At 36.2% G+C, this 20,023-nt stretch overlaps 1 protein-coding gene across 7 annotated transcripts in view; it reads right to left on the bottom strand.

The window, feature by feature from the left end:
- BLNK (B cell linker) overlaps window positions 1-20,023 on the bottom strand; it is a 793,385-nt gene that overhangs the window by 245,495 nt on the left and 527,867 nt on the right. For 2 of the 7 annotated variants that reach the window (XM_053692402.1, XM_053692405.1), the window contains exon 1: window positions 7,284-7,474. The exons of the other annotated variants lie outside the window; for them this stretch is intronic. In XM_053692402.1, the coding sequence (XP_053548377.1) occupies window positions 7,284-7,330 (47 nt within the window). In that variant the 5' untranslated portion in view covers window positions 7,331-7,474. Of the gene's footprint in view, window positions 1-7,283; window positions 7,475-20,023 lie in introns of those variants that run through there. 7 annotated transcript variants of the gene reach the window in all.

The raw sequence follows: 20,023 nt of genomic DNA, 5'->3' as shown, positions 1-20,023 counted from the left end.
TAATATACAAAAGGTAAACTTAAACAAGTTCTCATACATGTTATACTCTGCAGCTTGTATAACAATTAATTGGAAATGCATCAAGGGAAAAACAAACTTTACACTATGTTGTCCCTTCAAATTTTTAAAGAAACAGTCTAGACCAGAATTTTTATTGTTTTAAAATATACATAATCCCTTTATTACCCATTCCCTTGTTTTGCATAACCAACACAGTTATATTAAAACACTTTTTACCTCTGTAATTATCTTGTATCTAAGCCTCTACAGACTGCCCCCTTATTTCAGTTCTTTTGACGGACTTGCATTTTAGCCAATCAATGTTGACTCCTAGGTAACTCCACGTACCTGAGCACAATTCTATCTATATGACACACATTAACTAACACCCTCTAGTGGTGAAAAACTGTCAAAATACATTCAGATAAGAGGCGGCCTTAAAGGCCTAAGCGATTAGCATATGAACCTCCTAGGTTTAGCTCTCAACTAAGAATATCATAAAAACAAAGCAAAATTGGTGATAAAAGGAAATGGGAAAGTTGTTTAAAATAACATTCCATATCTGAATCATGAAAGTTTATTTTGGATTAGACTGTCCCTTTAAGAGTATCTTGTTGGTTACTTTATCCGCAGCTAGTCATATAACAGAGTGCTTTTCTTTGTGTTTGTACTTATATAATATTCCATAAGAATAAGATGATTTTTAGAACTTTAGAGTCTTTTAAAAGGTTCCTGTTTCAGAAATGTGGACACTCCTTGTCATCCTTATGCATAATTACATGAAAATGCAAGTCCACAAAAACAAAATTTAAATCTATTTGAGTAGTTGTAACAAAAACTAAGATTTTATCAACAATAAAAAGTCAACTTTAAATTTGCATTTCTTCTTATCTTTTGTTAAAGAGCTATCCTAAGTGAGCTCATGAGCATGCGAGTTTCTTTAGCCATCTGGCAGCAGTGTATGCAACAATGTTTAGGGTCCGATTTACTATGGCCCAGATGGGGCCAACTCGCCCTGTTTCCGCACGAGCCTTCAGGATCGCCGGAAACAGGAGTTAAAGGGACAGTCAACACCAGAAATGTTGCTGTTTAAAATAAATAGATAATCCCTTTATTACCCATTCCCCAGTTTTGCATAACCAACAGTTATATTAATACAAAGTAATCAAAGGAGGTAAAAAGTGTATCTAAGCATCTTCTGACAGCCCCCTGATCACATGACATTTTATTTATTATCTATTGACTTGCATTTTAACCAATTAGGGCAGTGTCTGCCACAATCCACGGGCGTGATCACATTATCTATATGGTTTACATGAACTAGCTCGCCCCTGTTATGAAAAGCAACTAAGCAAAATTGGTGTATAAAAGTAAATAGGAAAGTTGTTTAAAATGACATGCCCTATTTGAATCATGAACATATTTTTTGGACTTGACTGTCCCTTTAAGAAGCAGCGGTCTTAAGACCGCTGCTCCTTAAAGGGACAGTCTACACCAGAATTTTTATTGTTTTAAAAGATAGATAATCCCTTTATTACCCATTTCCCAGTTTTGCATAACCAACACAGTTATAATAATACACTTTTTACCTCTGTGATTATCTTGTATCTAAGCCTCTGCAAACTGCCCCTTTTTTCACTTCTTTTGACAGACTTGCAGTCTAGCCAATCAGTGCCTGCTCCCAGATTACTTCACGTGCATGAGCACAGTGTTATCTATATGAAATACGTGAACTAACACCCTCTAGTGGTGAAAAACTGTTAAAATGCAATCTGAAAAAGGTGGGCTTCAAGGTCTAAGAAATTAGCATATGAACCTCCTAGGTTAAGCTTTCAACTAAGAATACCAAGAGAACAAAGCAAAATTGGTGATACAAGTAAATTGGAAAATTGTTTAAAAGTACATGCTCTATCTGAATCATGAAAGTTTATTTTGGCCTAGACAGTCCCTTTAACTGGATCTGCCGCCACTGAGCGGCGTGCAGCAATCAACCCAATCGAATACGATCAGATTGATTTACAGTCTCTGCTAGCGGCCGATTGGCCGCGAATCTGCAGGGGGCGGCATTGCACAAGCAGTTCACTAGAATGTATGCGTATGCTGTCCGCATTCAGTGATGTCTGGCAGACATGATACCCTGCAACGCATCATGTCCGCCAGACTTTGTTAAATCGGCCCCTTAGAGCAAAGTTTTACACAGTTGCAAACACTACTGCCATAGACTGCTAAAAATAGTGCACACTCCTGAGCTTCTATGAGTCTACCTAGATGTACTCTTCAACAAAGTATACAAAGAAAACAAAGCAAACTTGATAATAGAAGTAAATTGGAAAGTTGTTGAATGATAGGCTCTGTCAAGAGTTATAGGCTCAATCAACGCTCAATATAGGCTCAATCAAGAATATTTCATTTTGACTTTACTGCCTTAAAACTTAATCTCACTAAACAATAATAATATATTAATGTAAATGAAAATACAATCATTTTGCTGTCACACATGGGAACACTACATTTTTAATTCCCAAATAGACTCTCCTTTAACCCCTTGAGTGCTAACGACGGCTCTGAGCCGTCGCAGAGTTTCTCACTCAGGTGCTAACGACGGCTCAGAGCCGTCGCTAGCACTCTCCCACCTTGAGGGAGATCTAGGGGCTCCCACCCGCTCCTACCCCGGCGATCGTGCCTGTAGAGTGACAGGCATCGCCGGGGCTTTCTGTTTTGCGTGGTGACATCATGCGTATTGACGTCACCGCGCAACTTTATTTAAAAATGACAAAAGACAATATAGGGAAAGGGGGCATGCTGCTTAGAAGCCTGTATCTCAGGCATCTAAGCAGCTACAGACCCCCAAGACCCACCGTTGGAAAGGTAATCACCTAACCTTTCCAACGGTATAAGTCTTGGGGATCTGAAAAGAAAAAAGTAAAAAATAAATATTTTAAAAAATGTAAAATTTAAAAACCCCTCAAATGTGCTTAGCACCCAGGTGGGAAAGTGCTTAGCACTCAAAGGGTTAAAGGGAATAAACAATGATAAAGAATGAGAAACAGTAATGGGGGCATTAACAGCTAAATAGAATAAATCATCTTAAAAAAATGGACATAAAAAAACAAAATTTTTCTTTCAGGATTCAGATAGATTATACAGTTTCAAATAGCTTTCTAATTTACCTCTATTGCCTAATTTGCTTCATTCTCTTTGTATCCTTTGTTGATGAAGCAGTAATGTGCTACTGGGAGCTAACAAAGCCAGTGACAAGAGGCATAATATGTGCAGGCACCAATCAGCCACTTCGGAGCCTACCTAGGTATAGTTTTCCATATACTATACAAAGAGTACAAAACAGCGGCAGAGAGAAGCCCAGGACTGCAGCGAAGTACAGGGTACGACGCTGGTCGTTAAGGGGTTAAAATCCTTTGAAACTCTAAGAAATTAATTTTCTTTACAACAAAATATTTTTTTGCTTATCTACAATTGAGACATCTGATAAATAAATGTCATAGTTTGGTAAGAATTAGATAACTCTATACAACTTAGTAAGGCTGGGAACTACTCAATCAACTTTTCTTTCACTCATGGTTAGTGTTTGGCTGAAGCCATTTATTATCAATCAACTGTGTTTACTCTTTTTAAATCATAATGACAACAGAAACTACCCAAATGACCCTGATCAAAAGTTTACATACCCTGGTGATTTTGACCTGATAACATGCACACAAGTTGACACAAAGGGTTTGAATGGCTATTAAAGGTAACCATCCTCACCTGTGATCTGTTTGCTTGTAATTAGTGTGTGTGTATAAAAGGTCAATGAGTTTCTGGACTCCTGACAGTCCCTTGCATCTTTCATCCAGTGCTGCACTGACGTTTCTGGATTCTGAGTCATGGGGAAAGAAAAAGAATTGTCAAAGGATCTGTGGGAAAAAGGTAGTTGAACTGTATAACACAGGAAAGGGATATAAAAAGATATCCAAGGAATTGAGTATGCAAATCAGCAGTGTTCAAACTCTAATCAATAAGTGGAAAGTGAGGCGTTCTGTTTGATAACATACTGCATTAATCTTGCCATCAATTCTCACCAAATTTCCTGTGCCTTTGTAGCTCATACATTCCCAAAACATCAGCGATCCACCTCTGTGTTTCACAGTAGGAATTGTATACCTTTCATCATAGGCCTTGTTGACTCCTCTCCAAATTTAGCGTTTATGGTTGTGACCAAAAATCTCAAATTTGGTCTCATCACCCCAAATGACTTTTTGCTAGAAGGTTTGAGGCTTGTCTCTGTGCTGTTTGGCGTATTGTAAGTTGGATACTTTGTGGCATTTGCATAGTAATGGCTTTCTTCTGGCGACTCAACCACGCAGCCCATCTTTCTTCAAGTGCCTCCTTATTGTGCATCTTGAAACAGCCACACCACATGTCCTGTATTTCACCTGAAGTTATTTGTGGGGTTTTCTTTGCATCCCGAACAATTTTCCTGGCAGTTGTGGCTGAAATTTTAGTTGGTCTACCTGACTGTGGTTTGGTTTCAACAGAACCCCTCATTTTCCACTTCTTTATTAGAGTTTGAACACTACTGATTTGCATTCTCAATTCCTTGGATATCTTTTTATATCCCTTTCCTGTTTTATAGAGTTCAACTACCTTTTCCTGCAGATTCTTTGACAATTCTTTTGCTTTCCCCATAACTCAGCATCCAGAATCGTCAGTGCAGCACTGGATGAAAGATGCAAGGGGCTGTCAGGAGTCCAGAAACTCATTGACCTTTTATACACACACGCTAATTACAAGAAAACAGATCACAGGTGAGGATGGTTACCTTTAATAGCCATTCAAACCCCTTTGTGTCAACTTGTGTGCCTGTTATCAGGCCAAAATCACCAGGGTATGTAAACTTTTGATCAGGGTCATTTGGGTAGTTTCTGTTGTCATTATGAGTTAAAAAGAGTAAACACAGTTGATTGATAATAAATGGCTTCAGTCAAACACTAACCATGAGTGAAAGAAAAGTTTTTGTATTATCATTCATATTCTCTGCAAAACGGCCAAGAAATCATAAATTCTGCCAGGGTATGTAAACTTATGAGCACAACTGTGTGTGTATATATATATATATATATATATATATATATATATATATATATATATATATATATATATAGGAAACAAACGAGTGTCCGGACAGGATGCTCAAAACAGGTACATTTTATTGATTGAAGAAATAGCGCATAAAAACACACATACACTATACTATATATATATATATATATATATATATATATATATATATATATATATATATATATATATATATATATATATATATATATATATATATACACACACACACACAAGAAAGGGAAATAGTAGCGCTACTATTTCCCTTTCTTGCACATATTTCTTTGAAGTGAGTCCAGGTGATCCCTTTGTGTGATCCTACACTACAAAGCCTATATAGCAGCTGCTTCTGGGATTCCTTTACGTCACTTTTTTACACATAGCACAATTTTATAAGTGCTGCTTGCCACAAAGCTTGGTCATACTTTGTTTTGTGGCTTTCTACTTATTTGGAGATATATATAGATAGATATATAGATAGATGAGAGAGATAGAGAGATATATACACACACATTTGAAACATATTTGTAATGATACAGTGATTTAGTTTCTTCTTTATGCAACAAGTCTTCCTAATTTAAATATGACTGATCAATTATCTTATTACTTCCTTAAAAGTTCTTACTTTCATTTTACAAAACAAGTGTCTAGTAAATGATCCCATTTTACATTCATTATTTCCCCCCCCAAATATATATAATTTAACAGCAGCATAATAAAAAATGTCGAGAATTACACTGAAGAGAGGACAATGTTGCAAAACACTGCTGCCATAGAGTACTTAAAAGACTCGTGCCCACTCCTGAGCTCTTATGAGCCTACCTAGTTTAATCTTCAATAAAAGTTACCAAGAGAACAAAGCAAATTTATTGTCAAAGGAGAGAAGGCTGCTTTCTGTACTAAGTGGAATCAGTCATATCCAAGAGATGTATTGGAATGCTAGTGAAGTCAATAGTATGCTAGGGCTGTAGAATACTAGCTTACTATTAAAATAAAGAATTAAACAAAGATGCCTTATTGTTTACATGTCATTTGTGCCACATACATATATCTGGAGCACACACAGGGCTGATCTATAGGTATTCTATAAACATACTTAGCAGTCAACAAAATTGTGATACAGCAGAGATCAGGCTATGCCAATTTCAGCATTTACAAAGAGATAAAGTAGATTGTATTATGCTGATCTGTAGCTGCCTGAGCATGGCAGTAAGACACAGTATTACAATGTGTATGTAACCAAGTAACAAAGATGCACTTTGTATGCTGTATTCATAATGCTTCAGGTACTATAACTGGCAAGTGTTGTTTCTGTTCCTTTAAATACATTATCCTGTCACTCAGCAACTGTTTACTTAGCAAATAAAACCAAACTGTGATTAAAGCTATTTAAATCTAAATAATATTTTAAATTCTTCACATCAGCTGAAGAGAACAGGTCTTTAAATACAACATACTTTTGAGTGTGTTTGCTGATATTTATGCAGAATAAGTTTACTAGATCATCATAAGACATAGTAAATCTAAATATAAACTAAATAGTAATATGTGCACTCACAAATAAATATATATTAAAATCAAATTAATTTTAGCTGACATTTAAAGAATAGTACAAAATATGAGTGTTATTTTCTTTTTAAAACAAACTAGTTTATCATTCCAATATAGTTGTGTTGTAACCCTCTAAAATGAATGTAATAAAATAAAGTAATATGATTTCTTCTGTTATATGTTGATCTTACTTGCCATTTATCAGATTATTACTATATATCACTGCATCCATAAATGACTTCTATGGAAGACTTCTAATACTATATATATATATATATATATATATATATATATATATACACATACATACATACACACTATATATATATATATATATATATATATATATATTATATATACATACACAATTGAAACATATATTTGTAAAGATACAGTGATTTAGTTTCTCCTATATGCAACAAGTCTTCCTAATTTAAATATGACTGATCAATTATTATCTTACCACTTCCTTAAAAGTTCTTACTTTCCTTTCACATATAACAAGTGTCTAGTAAATATTCCCATTTTAAATTAATTATTTTTTCTCCCAAATATATACAATTTAACAGCAGCATAATAATCAAGCATTACACTGAAGAGAGAACAAGTCTCACCTCAGTTTCTGACCAGCCGGTGCAGCAATTTTATTGAATTTCTCCATTTCCAGGTGATACAGATAACCTGGGGGAAGTCTTCTATGTGAATATCAGTGATTTCCTAAACTTTGGCTGCATTGGAATAGTGAACAGAAGTTTGTAAATTGTGGAATTCCCATACGCTGTCAGTAATTTCCTCTCTGTAGTGTAGACACATACTCATTTAATATGAGAAGTAAAACTTGCCCGATCACATTCAGGAATAGTTTCCTTTTTCAGTCAGGTGACCAAATCCCTGCCCACTGCTCATGAATAATCCTATGCAAACATTTTATTGAGATTTTACCTGTGTGGGTTAGATAAACAACCTGTAGCTGTTTTGCTGCAGCTGGTATTTATGTTTTTTTAATCTTGATTTTTTTTTTTTAAGTTTTTTTCTAAATAGTTTATAGGCATAAGAAGACACCAGTTTTTATTTTCTATAAATAATGATTGCTCTGTGTTATCTTAGCACATGCAACCTGTTTAATGCCAGAAATACTCAAGTCCATCATAATGGTTTAATACAATATTTTTTTTATCCAAAGCTGTAAATAAGCAACTGCAGATCTGACCATTATATACTTATTTTCACACAGAGGAGCTCTTTGCTGTCTGTTCAAATAATGTAACTTTATAAATAATTATATTCCTCACTTTTTTTTGTTTATACAACTGGCTGCCCAAGTAGAGCTAATTAAAGGGTACACCTGGAATTTCCTGTCTTCTTAAAGGGACACCAAGGAGCAAAAGTAAAATGTTATGTTGTTCTAGAGCAGAGCTTCTCAACTCCAGTCCAGATTTAATGATATCTATATAAGAGTACAGGTGAAATATTCATCTGATCAGTAACCATGGTTACCATCCTGCTTTCACTGACCAGCTGATTATTTCACCTGTGCTCTTTTTGGATATCATGAAAATCTGTCCTGTTGGAGGACCTCAGGACTGGAATTAAAGGCACATTAAACCCAACATTATTTTTTCATGATTCAGATAGAGCATGCAATTTTACACAACTTTCCTAATAACTTTTATTATCTAATTTGTTATACTCTCTTGTTATCCTTAGTTTAAAAGCACACCTAAGTAGGCTCAGGAGCAGCAATGCACTACTGGGAGCTAGCTACTGATTGTTGGCTACACATAAATGCCTCTTGTTATTGTCTCATTAAATGAAGCCACCAATCAGCAAGTGCTACCTAGGTACTGAACCAAAAATTGGCTGGCTCCTAAGCTTACATTTCTTATTTTTCAAATAAAGATACCAAGAGAATAAAGAAAAAATTATAATAGGAGTAAATTAGAAAGTTGATATTTATGCATTTATTGCATGCTCTATCTGAATCATGAAAGAAAAAATTGGGTCTCATATCCCTTTAAAGGAGAGATACATATAACTGTTAGTGATCTGGTGTTTAAAATGATCAGCATTAAAGGGATACTAAACCCAAATGTTTTCTTTCATGATTCAGATAGATCATGCAATTTTAAGCAACTTTCTAATTTGCTCCTATTATCAATTTTTCTTTGTTCTCTTGCTATTTTAAGTTGAAAATGCAGGAATGTAATGTAAGCAGCCGGCCCATTTTTGGTTCTGCACCTGGGTAGAGCTTGCTGATTGGTTTGCTACATTTAGCCACTAATCAGAAAGTACTACCAAGGTGCTGAACCAAAAATGGGCTGGCTCTTAAGTTTACATTCCTGCTTTTCAAATAAAGATATCATGAGAATGAAGAAAAAATGATATTAGGAGTAAATTAGAAAGTTGCTTACAATTGCATGCTCTATCTGATTCAGTAAAGAAAAAATTTGGGTTAGTATCCCGTTAAACAATGTATTAAAGGTAGCAAACAACGATTGCCTTCTGTAGGAATATATCATTTTTCTTTTAAATATTTTAATTTTCAGTTTTTGCTTGAAACTCAGTTTTCAAATCTTATGATCTTTTTTTTTTTTAGCTTGATGTTTTTATTTTGAATATTATTCTTTAAAGGGATACTAAACCCAATTTTTTTTTATTTAATGATTCAAATAGAGCATGAGATTTTAAGCACCTTTCTAATTTACTCCTATTATCAATTTTTCTTTGTTCTCATGCTATCTTGATTTGAAAAAGCAGTACTGTAAGCTTTAGAGGCGGACCATTTTTTGTTCAGCACCTGGATAGCACTTGCTGATTTGTGGCTAAATGTAGCAAACCAATTAGCAAGCGCTACCCAGGTGCTGAACTAAAAATGGGACAGCTCCTAACCTTTCATTACTGCTTTTTCAAATCAAGATAACATGAGAACAAAGAAAAATTGATAATAGGAGTAAATTAGAGAGTTGCTAGAAATTGCATGCTCTATCTGAATCATGAAAATCAAGAAAAAAATGTGGGGTTAGTATCCCTTTAACATTGGGTTAACTAGTTTTATCACTCAATATGAGCAGAACACATCTGATAAGCTAATTACATGAGGCATATGATTGTGCCCACAAAAAAGAGCTAGCTCCCAGTACTGCGTGGCTGCTCCTGAGCCTATTTGTGTATGCTTTTCAAAAAAGGATACCAAGAGTATATTAAGTTTGTTAATAGAAGTAAATTAAAAAGTATATTAAAACAGAATGCAATATCTGAATAATTAAAGTTTAAAGGGATACTAAACCCAAATGTTTTCTTTCATGATTCGGATAGAGCATGCAATTTTAAGCAGCTTTCTAATTTACTTTTATTATCAATTTTTCTTCGTTCTCTTGTTATCTTTATTTGAAAAGGCAGGAATAAAAGCTTTGGAGCCGGCCCATTTTAGGTTGAGAAACTGTCTCCTAAGCTTTCATTCCTGCCTTTTCAAATAAAGATAGCAAGAGAACGAAGAAAAATTTATAATAGGAGTAAATAAGAAAGTTGCTTAAAATTGCCTGCTCTATCCGAATCATGAAAGAAAAAAAATATGTGGGTTTACTATCCCTTTAAAGGGACAGTAAATACAAATTTAAACTTTCATTATTCAGATAGAGCATGCAGGGGGCAGAACTACGGGTGCAGCAGGTGCAGTAGCACCAGGGCGCAAGTGCTGTTGGGGGCCTATAGCAGACAGTCTATAATCCTAATGCTAGGGAGCCTTTTAATAGTGCAGGTTGCAGGACCATCTATCTATCTATCTATCTATCTATCTATCTATCTATCTTTCCATATATCTATTTTTCCATCTATCTATCTATCCATCCACAATCATTACCCAGAACAGCATATTTATTATTACTATTGCTTACTACTGAGTTATATTTGGGGGGCATAAAATATTTTTGCGTCTGGGCCCTTGAGTAGGTCCGCTACTGAGGACATGTCATTATAAACACATTTCTAATTGAATTGTATTTTCTAATTTGATTTGTTCTGTTGGTATTCTTTTGTTTAAAAGCATACCTAGGTTGGCTCAGGGGGCAGCAATGCACTACTGGGAGCTAGCTGCTGATTGGTGGCTGCACATATATGCCTTTTCTCTTTAGCTCATCTGATGTGTTCAGTTAGTTCCCAGTTATGCACTTATAAAGGATATAAAAAAAATAAAGCAAATGTGATGATAGAAGTAAATTGGAAAGTTGTTTAATATCGTATGCTCTATATCAGTTTAATACTGTATGCTCTATATCAGTGATGGCTAACCTTGGCACTCCAAATGTTTTGAAACTACATTTCCCATGATGCTTATGCATTCTTCAGTCTAGTTGAGCATCATGGGAAATGTAGTTCCGAAACATCAAAAGTGCCAAGGTTAGCAATCACTGCTCTATATGATACACAAAAGAAAAACGTGGGGTACCCTTTAACTTTAATTTCCGTTTAATGAGAATTAACTGGTTTATTTGTTTTTATATGTTAAAATTATATTTTCTAAAATGCGGTTTACAAATTAAGGGCAATAGTTGTGAAGATGAAGACCAAATACTTTCTCTAGGCTGACATGTATAGCATTCTCTAAATACAAGATATTTGCCATAAATTCCCAAGGATTTGTACTCTTACTGAATTGTCAGCTGCCAGGTTGTTAAGAATAAACGTAATCCAATATAAACAACATGGATCCACACTCACTGGTCTTTATCCCCTAGACGCCGTTAGGACGTTCCATGCCGTCCTAACAGTGCTGGGCTTTAACGCTGTTAGAACGGTATGGAACGACCTACCTTATATGGCATCCTGCAGCCTCTTCCTTTGACGCAATCAAGAATCGGCCGGGGGTGGGGGGGCTTCATCTACAGCAGCTTAGGCAGCCCCCCATGATCCAAACCCGACCTTGAAATCATGTGATTGCATTGACGATCGCGTGATTTTATTTTCATGCCAGCACAAAGGGGTTAAATGAACAAACAAAATCTTTATTTATTTTAATATGAACAAAGTGCTTAAGGGACTCAGTTCCCCTTCCTCAAACCAACCATAACTCTATTGAAATTAAGAGCAATAGTTGTGAAGATCAAGACCAACTACTTCCTCTTAGCACACATTTATAGTATTCTCTAAATACAAGATATGCATAAGGTATTTACCATAAATTCTTAAAAAGTAATGTAAAATACTTTTAATTTATCTGTTACCTGACCTAGGACTGATCATATGGTAACTCTCAGCCACTCCAGAAAAGATGCATCACAATTAGAACATTTAAGTGGTGGTGAGAAATATAAGAAATTGAGGAAAAACACATTTTCAAAAGACAACTCAATATAGTGAAATCACAAATCTGTATTCAATGATGTAAGTATTTAATAGGGAATAAAAAAAGACTATGTATTTGCACACATTTGGTGCTGACAGATAATAAAAATTAACATAATATAATGGAAATCTCATTGCTGCTTCCAACATTGGGAGGAGTTTTAACTTTGTTCTGCAGGGGGGGGGGGGTAGTACAAATCAGCCCCTCCCCCTGCTTCAACAGCCATACCCATGAAACAACTGACCCCACCCACGATGAGCCAGACAACACCCTGACAGGCCTGCAAAATGCCTTGTTCCTCTCTTACTAATAATGGCCATCTTTTCAATTACTGGAGATACCACTGCTGGCCACCCTTGCATACCTGTGTGCAGTGCCATCAGCGAAGGAATCAGGGCCAACACAGCTCAGGAGTGGGCAAATCCAGGTCTTGATGTGTTGAATGTTCACAAGAATAAATCCGGCACCGAAAAAAAGTGAATGCCATCTTCTTCCGTATTTGATCCTTACTGAGGATCTGAATGCACATATCTATTTAAGGTGCATAAAATAGCTGCCAGAAAAATACTTTTGCATACAAAATGCAAAGTAAAATCTTTTTAAATCAAATTAGCAGAAAATACACTATAATGTTGTGTTAGGCGAAACGCGCAGGGGTTTATGGGGAATTTTTAATGGGGCCATGTTTTTCTCCTAATAATTAGGTACTTTGCTTTAATGTGATCCATAATTTTGTTTACAATATTTGGAACGCTGCGTTTGTAGCCTGTATGCTTAAAGGGACATGAAACCCACATTTTTTCTTTTATGATTCAGATAGAGAATACAATTTTAAACAACTTTCCAATGTACTTCTATTATTTATTTTGCTTCCTTCTCTTGTTATCATTTGCTGAAAGGTTTATCTAGGTAAGCTCAGGAGCAGCACCTAGGTTCTCGCTGTTGATTGGTGGCTGCATATATAAACCAATTTTCATTGGCTCACCCATGTGTTCAGTCAGAAACTAGTAGTGCATTGCTGCTCCTTCAACAAATGATACCAAGAGAATGAAACAAATTAGATAATAGAAGTAAATTAGAAAGTAGTTTAAAATTGCATTCTCTATCTGAATTATGAAAGAAAATGTTTGGGTTTCATGTCCCTTTAAGATCAGAGTTTATTTGGATTAAGCAGCATTATCTGCAATACTCATTCTCATATTGCACAGCTATACACACGCTGTAAAATAGTCCAATTACAAGTGTTACTTTGTTGTTCCGTACATTTGTTACATGAGTGATTTTAATCTAAACAAATTGTAACCTATTTTTTTTTATAGATAATAATTGTTACCATCTACTCTACATAGTAGAATTTAACACTGATCTTTAATGTTCAAACACTTTATACTCCCTCACATCTACAGATCCAATCATAGGTGGATTAGCTGCGAAATCTGTTGGCGCTCTACAAATAACTGATACTAATAATAATCTACCTTTATAATATAGAGGTTCTCATTAAAGGGACATAAAACCCCAAAATGTTCTTTTATGAGTTAGATAGTGCATCTAATTTTAAACAACTTTCCAATTTACTTCTATTATCAAATTTTCTTAGTTTTCTTGTTATTCTTTGTTGCAAAGCAGGAAGGTATGCTCATGAGTGTGCACGTGTCTGCAGCACTATATAGAAGCAGTTTTGCAAAAATTTTATACATTAGCAAGAGCACTAGATGGCAGCATTATTTCCTGTCTTGTAGTGTCTGTGGCATGTGCATGCTACTTAGGTATCTCTTCAACATAGAATAACATGAGAACTAATCAAATTTGATAATAGAAGTAGATAAGAAACTTTTTTAAAATTGTATTCTTTATCAGAATAATGACGGATTTTTTGGGGGTTTCATGTCCCTTTTATGGATTATTTTTAATATTATCAAAATCCATGATTTAGTCAAATAATTAAAGGGTCGGGAAACCCCCACATTTTCTTTCATGATTTGGATAGAACATACAATTTTAAACAACTTTCAAATTTACTTTCATTATCAAATTTGCTTTAGTCTCTTGTTATCCTTTGCTGAAAGAACAGAATTGCACTACTGGCAGCAAGATAAACACATCTAGTCAGCCAATCACATAAGACAAATGTGTGCAGGAACCAATCACCAGCTAGCACCCACTAGTGTAGGATATGTGCGTATTCTGTTTCAATAAGGGATACCAAGAGAACGAAGCACATTTGAAAATAGAAGTACATTTAAAAGTGTCTTAAAATTACATGCTCTTTCTAAATCATGCAAGTTTAATTTTCGCTTTCCTATCCCTTTAAAGTAAAAAGTTATCCCTTCCATATCTACATACAATATGTGGGAATCACACTTGTCCCGGGTTTTTAATTGTGTTACCTCTTTTTAATTATTTTAATAAACTTATGTTTTAAACGTATTGTCCTTTAAAACAAACAATAATGACTCCTGAAACATTCTTCTAAAAACACAATCTAAATTTTATTGATCCGTATTGGTATTTTGGAAGGTTGGTAGAATCAATTTGGGTAGCTGACAAGGAGGATTAATTAATGTTTTCGCTAAAATAAATGTCTCAATCAGTGTATGTGATTAGAAAATTGACTTTTTGTTCTCACAAAAATCTCTAATTGCTGGGCTCATTAAGTACAATGACGTTTATGTATTCAGAGAGTCACAAGTCAACCAGACAAGTTTAATTTACTTTATTTAAAATAACATTAACAAGACTTTTTTCATTTTAATGTATTTCTTCTGAAGTAAGAATTGAATGATATTCACACCTATTTTACAGGGAGTGCAGAATTATTAGGCAAATTAGTATTTTGACCACATCATCCTCTTTATGCATGTTGTCTTACTCCAAGCTGTATAGGCTCGAAAGCCTACTACCAATTAAAGATATTAGGTGATGTGCATCTCTGTAATGAGAAGGGGTGTGGTCTAAGGACATCAACACCCTATATCAGGTGTGCATAATTATTAGGCAACTTCCTTTCCTTTGGCAAAATGGGTCAAAAGAAGGACTTGACAGGCTCAGAAAAGTCAAAAATAGTGAGATATCTTGCAGAGGGATGCAGCACTCTTAAAATTGCAAAGCTTCTGAAGCGTGATCATCGAACAATCAAGCGTTTCATTCAAAATAGTCAACAGGGTCGCAAGAAGCGTGTGGAAAAACCAAGGCGCAAAATAACTGCCCATGAACTGAGAAAAGTCAAGCGTGCAGCTGCCAAGATGCCACTTGCCACCAGTTTGGCCATATTTCAGAGCTGCAACATCACTGGAGTGCCCAAAAGCACAAGGTGTGCAATACTCAGAGACATGGCCAAGGTAAGAAAGGCTGAAAGACGACCACCACTGAACAAGACACACAAGCTGAAATGTCAAGACTGGGCCAAGAAATATCTCAAGACTGATTTTTCTAAGGTTTTATGGACTGATGAAATGAGAGTGAGTCTTGATGGGCCAGATGGATGGGCCCGTGGCTGGATTGGTAAAGGGCAGAGAGCTCCAGTCCGACTCAGACGCCAGCAAGGTGGAGGTGGAGTACTGGTTTGGGCTGGTATCATCAAAGATGAGCTTGTGGGGCCTTTTCGGGTTGAGGATGGAGTCAAGCTCAACTCCTAGTCCTACTGCCAGTTTCTGGAAGACACCTTCTTCAAGCAGTGGTACAGGAAGAAGTCTGCATCCTTCAAGAAAAACATGATTTTCATGCAGGACAATGCTCCATCACACGCGTCCAAGTACTCCACAGCGTGGCTGGCAAGAAAGGGTATAAAAGAAGAAAATCTAATGACATGGCCTCCTTGTTCACCTGATCTGAACCCCATTGAGAACCTGTGGTCCATCATCAAATGTGAGATTTACAAGGAGGGAAAACAGTACACCTCTCTGAACAGTGTCTGGGAGGCTGTGGTTGCTGCTGCACGCAATGTTGATGGTGAACAGATCAAAACACTGACAGAATCCATGGATGGCAGGCTTTTGAGTGTCCTTGCAAAGAAAGGTGGCTATATTGGTCACTGATTTGTTTTTGTTTTGTTTTTGAATGTCAGAAATGTATATTTGTGAATGTTGAGATGTTATATTGGTTTCACTGGTAAAAATAAATAATTGAAATGGGTATATATTTGTTTTTTGTTAAGTTGCCTAATAATTATGCACAGTAATAGTCACCTGCACACACAGATATCCCCCTAAAATAGCTAAAACTAAAAACAAACTAAAAACTACTTCCAAAACTATTCAGCTTTGATATTAATGAGTTTTTTGGGTTCATTGAGAACATGGTTGTTGTTCAATAATAAAATTAATCCTCAAAAATACAACTTGCCTAATAATTCTGCACTCCCTGTACAGTGTCCACTAATACTAAGGGGTCGATTTATCAAAGGCTTTCGCTAGCCTTTGACCCCCTACGACTGTAGGTTCTCACAAGGGAACCTGGAGTCCATATTTAACAAGCAGCAGCAAATTTCAATCTCCTCGGTCTTGTCCCACCGGGGAGATTGACAGCTCCTGCCAGCGCGTGACTGGCTGAACACGGGTAGGGGGCGGCGTAATACAAGAGCACAAAATTGCATTTTTGTGCAATGCTGAATTCCGGCAGAGGAATTTAGCCGCCAGAGACGAGCTGCGGCAGACAGGGGCGCGTATGTGCACCCCTGTCTACCTCAGCTTGATAAATTGACCCCTAATTTGTAACTCAGTAAGATAACACATTTTAACATTTTTTGTGCTAGACACATAGGGCTCGATTTATCAATCAAGGGTGGACAGGGGCGTACATATTACTCCTGTCCGCCCTAGCTTTCCTCTGGTGGGCAGCAATTCGCTGCCCGAATTTAACATTACACACAATTGCTATTTTGTGCTCTCGTGCAATCCCGCACCCTGACTGCGCACAGCCAATAATGCACGGGCAGGAGCTGTCAATCTCCCCTGTCTGATGAGACCGGTGACATTGAAATTCACTGGAACTCTTTTTGAGATGGTAACTAATGCTGGGATTCTCCAGCCCCATTTATGATTAAAGGGACAGTGTACCCTCATTTTTCCCCACTTTAATTTGTTTCCAATGACCCATTTTACCTGTTAGAGTGTATTCAATTTTTAATTGTTCTCTATGTATTGGGCTTTGGTTAAAATACAGTGTGTACAGAAAGTGATACAATAAGGAGATCTGATTTCCCTGCAAACTCAACACATTTTAATTTAAGTTGCGTTTTCAAAGAACAAAATCAGCTATTTCATATACAAAAACAAACACAAATAATCAGATTTTCATACATTTTATGCTCTGCAGCTGGTATAAAAAGTATCTGGAAACACATTAAGGGAAAAATAATTTTAAAGTACACTGTCCTTTTAAGATAATGCCTTGAATATGTGATTACACATTTTATGGGTAAATTAGTAACAATTAAAGAAAAAAATTTGAACACCTTTTAAAATTGAAATACCTCTTAATTTGTATAAAAATTGAGCGTTGCATGTTCTCTAGAGATGCCAAAAAGCAAATTCTGTAACCTAGGTTTTACTGTAAATCAGTAGATGATTGAGGCAATTTGCAGCATTATAAAGAAAACCTAGGTTACAGAATTTGCCTGTTGGCCTCAATAGAGAATATGAGACACAGTAAACATAAAAAAGAAACAGATTGTGTAAAAAATCAGCAAAGAGCTTTCTTGAAAAATTGGCACTTAGAAATGCTCAGTATAACCCTGCACCCAGTGTGAAAAGAGTAGAGATTTTTTAAGCAAATCTAGTCTTTTCACTAGCCTAGAAGCTTTATGACATGTTAAGATAAACCTTCCTGCAAAAGCTTCCTCCTTGTAGGGCTCTGACAGTAAGTTAAAGACACTGCACAAGTGTAAAAAAAGAATAAAAAAGAATAATGTAGTGTAATAATAAAAAATAGAAATGTAGTACAAAAAATAAATAAAAGGTAAAATCCACTGAAATAGATGAATAGAAGGGGTCAAGTTGAGCGGGAACGCATGGGAACGGAGTTCCTTCACTATTTTTGCAGGAGGAACTAAGTCTGGTTAGAGGGATAGTGAGATCCTCTAGTAATGGGCAGTAACACTTCCTACAATACACTAAATACAAGCCTGTCAGCGGTCCTGCTGTGTGATCACCCCGCAATGTGTGTAACACATGGTGCTTACATTTCTTTATGGCTTGCTCTGGGGTTAATTAGCTCCCCTCAGCAGAAATAGTACTATTGCACCTTAAGTGGGTGAGACTCTGCAACAGAAGAGGATTCTCAGGCCCAAAGGCAACCATTCAACCCTGCATAACCAAATTGTAAAGATTATATACACATAAATACAGTGTATGTATATATATATATATATATATATATATATATATATATATATATATATATATATTAATCAATATTAATAGTGAGGGGGGTGGAAGTCTTGGTGAGTTCCCATGCATTTTTTCGTAGGACTTGACCCCTGATAAAACACATTGTCATTACTTTCTAAAAGGCGACTGTGGGGTAGAATGATCAATGTGCGGGCGGAGATGATCCGCTACCATTTATCATTGCACAAGCATTTCACTAGAAATGCTTGTGCATTGCCGCCCCCTGCACATTCGCGGCCAATCGGCCGCTAGCAAGGGGTGTGAATCAACCCGATCGTATTGCTGTCTGCCGCCTCAGAGGTAGCGGACGAGTTAAGGAGCAGCTGTCTTAAGACCGCTGCTTCTTAACTCGTGTTTCCGGCGAGCCTGAAGGCTCGCGCGGAAACAACTGTATACAGCTCCATACAGAACTTGATGAATCGGCCCCTAAAGAGGGAGAATATTTGAAATATTTTTATTAGTATTTTTATTAGTATGGATACTAATGGATATGGATTTTTATTTTTTGCAATGTTATTGTTATTCTGATTTAGTAGTAACTGGGCTGTATGTTTGCAAAGTAAAGAAATACAGAATCACAATACTTAAAAAGAATAATGTATATAATAGGGTAGTCTGAACATGGGCGTAACTAGAAAGAGGGTGTTGTCGGCTGGCACACAGAAGAAATATGAGTTGCTTCTCTGTAAATGTGAGTCAGCCTTCCCCCTGATTAGTCTGTGGCAGAGTAAATAGATTTGTGCAGCCTTCCTTTCAAGATATGGTAGCAGGTTTTTCGGTACAGCAATACTCTAGGCACGATCTTGGCAACCCTGCTGCCATATTGTAAGGGTAAATCCATACACTTTATTTAAACTGTGAGTGTTTTTAATGAGGGGCACTCAGAGAGGCCAGACATGATCTAGGTATAGCCAAGGCCCCCCTGCAGGATCAGATGAGCCTAGTCTAGTCAGGCCTAGTCTAAATTGAGGCCTCTAAGACCCCTGTTGTTAAATCCTTGATTCTGAATAATAAGAAAGTATTTCAGAGCTGGTCTCCCCTCCTACTCTTTTAATTTGTATTGTCAAGTCTAATATCGGCATTTTAAATATCGTATTCCTGCCAGGATCACATGCCAAGTGCTGCAGAATATGGTGGCACTTTACAAATAAAAAGTAACTCAGTGCATTTTTACAGTTTTTCACAGATAGACAGTGCTAGTTCATGTGTTCCGTATAGATAACCATGTGCTCACTCCTGTGGAGTTATTTATGATTCATTATTGATTGGCTAAAATGCAAGTTGGTCAAAAGCACTAAAATAAGGGGGCAGTCTGCAGAGGCGTAGATACAAAGTAATCACAAATGTAAAAAATATATTAATGAAACCGTGTTGGTTATGCAAAACTGGGTAATGGGTAATCAAGGGATTGTCTATCTCTTTAAACAATAACATTTCTGGGAGTAGAATGTCCCTTTAAGTGAATGAAATGACGATATAGTACAGGGAAATAAAGTGGCTACCAGTTATACTAAAGACACATTAAATAGCTTCTTGTGTATACCCTTAATATAGTAGAAAAGCACTTTAAAGAGAAGATAATGTGTGATGATAACAAAGCTACATAGAGCTGCAAAAGATGCAA

The sequence above is a fragment of the Bombina bombina genome, chromosome 9 (genome assembly GCF_027579735.1).
Source record: "Bombina bombina isolate aBomBom1 chromosome 9, aBomBom1.pri, whole genome shotgun sequence".
In the NCBI taxonomy this organism is placed as follows: Eukaryota; Metazoa; Chordata; class Amphibia; order Anura; family Bombinatoridae; genus Bombina; species Bombina bombina.
This window is presented reverse-complemented; position numbering and strand designations above follow the sequence as displayed.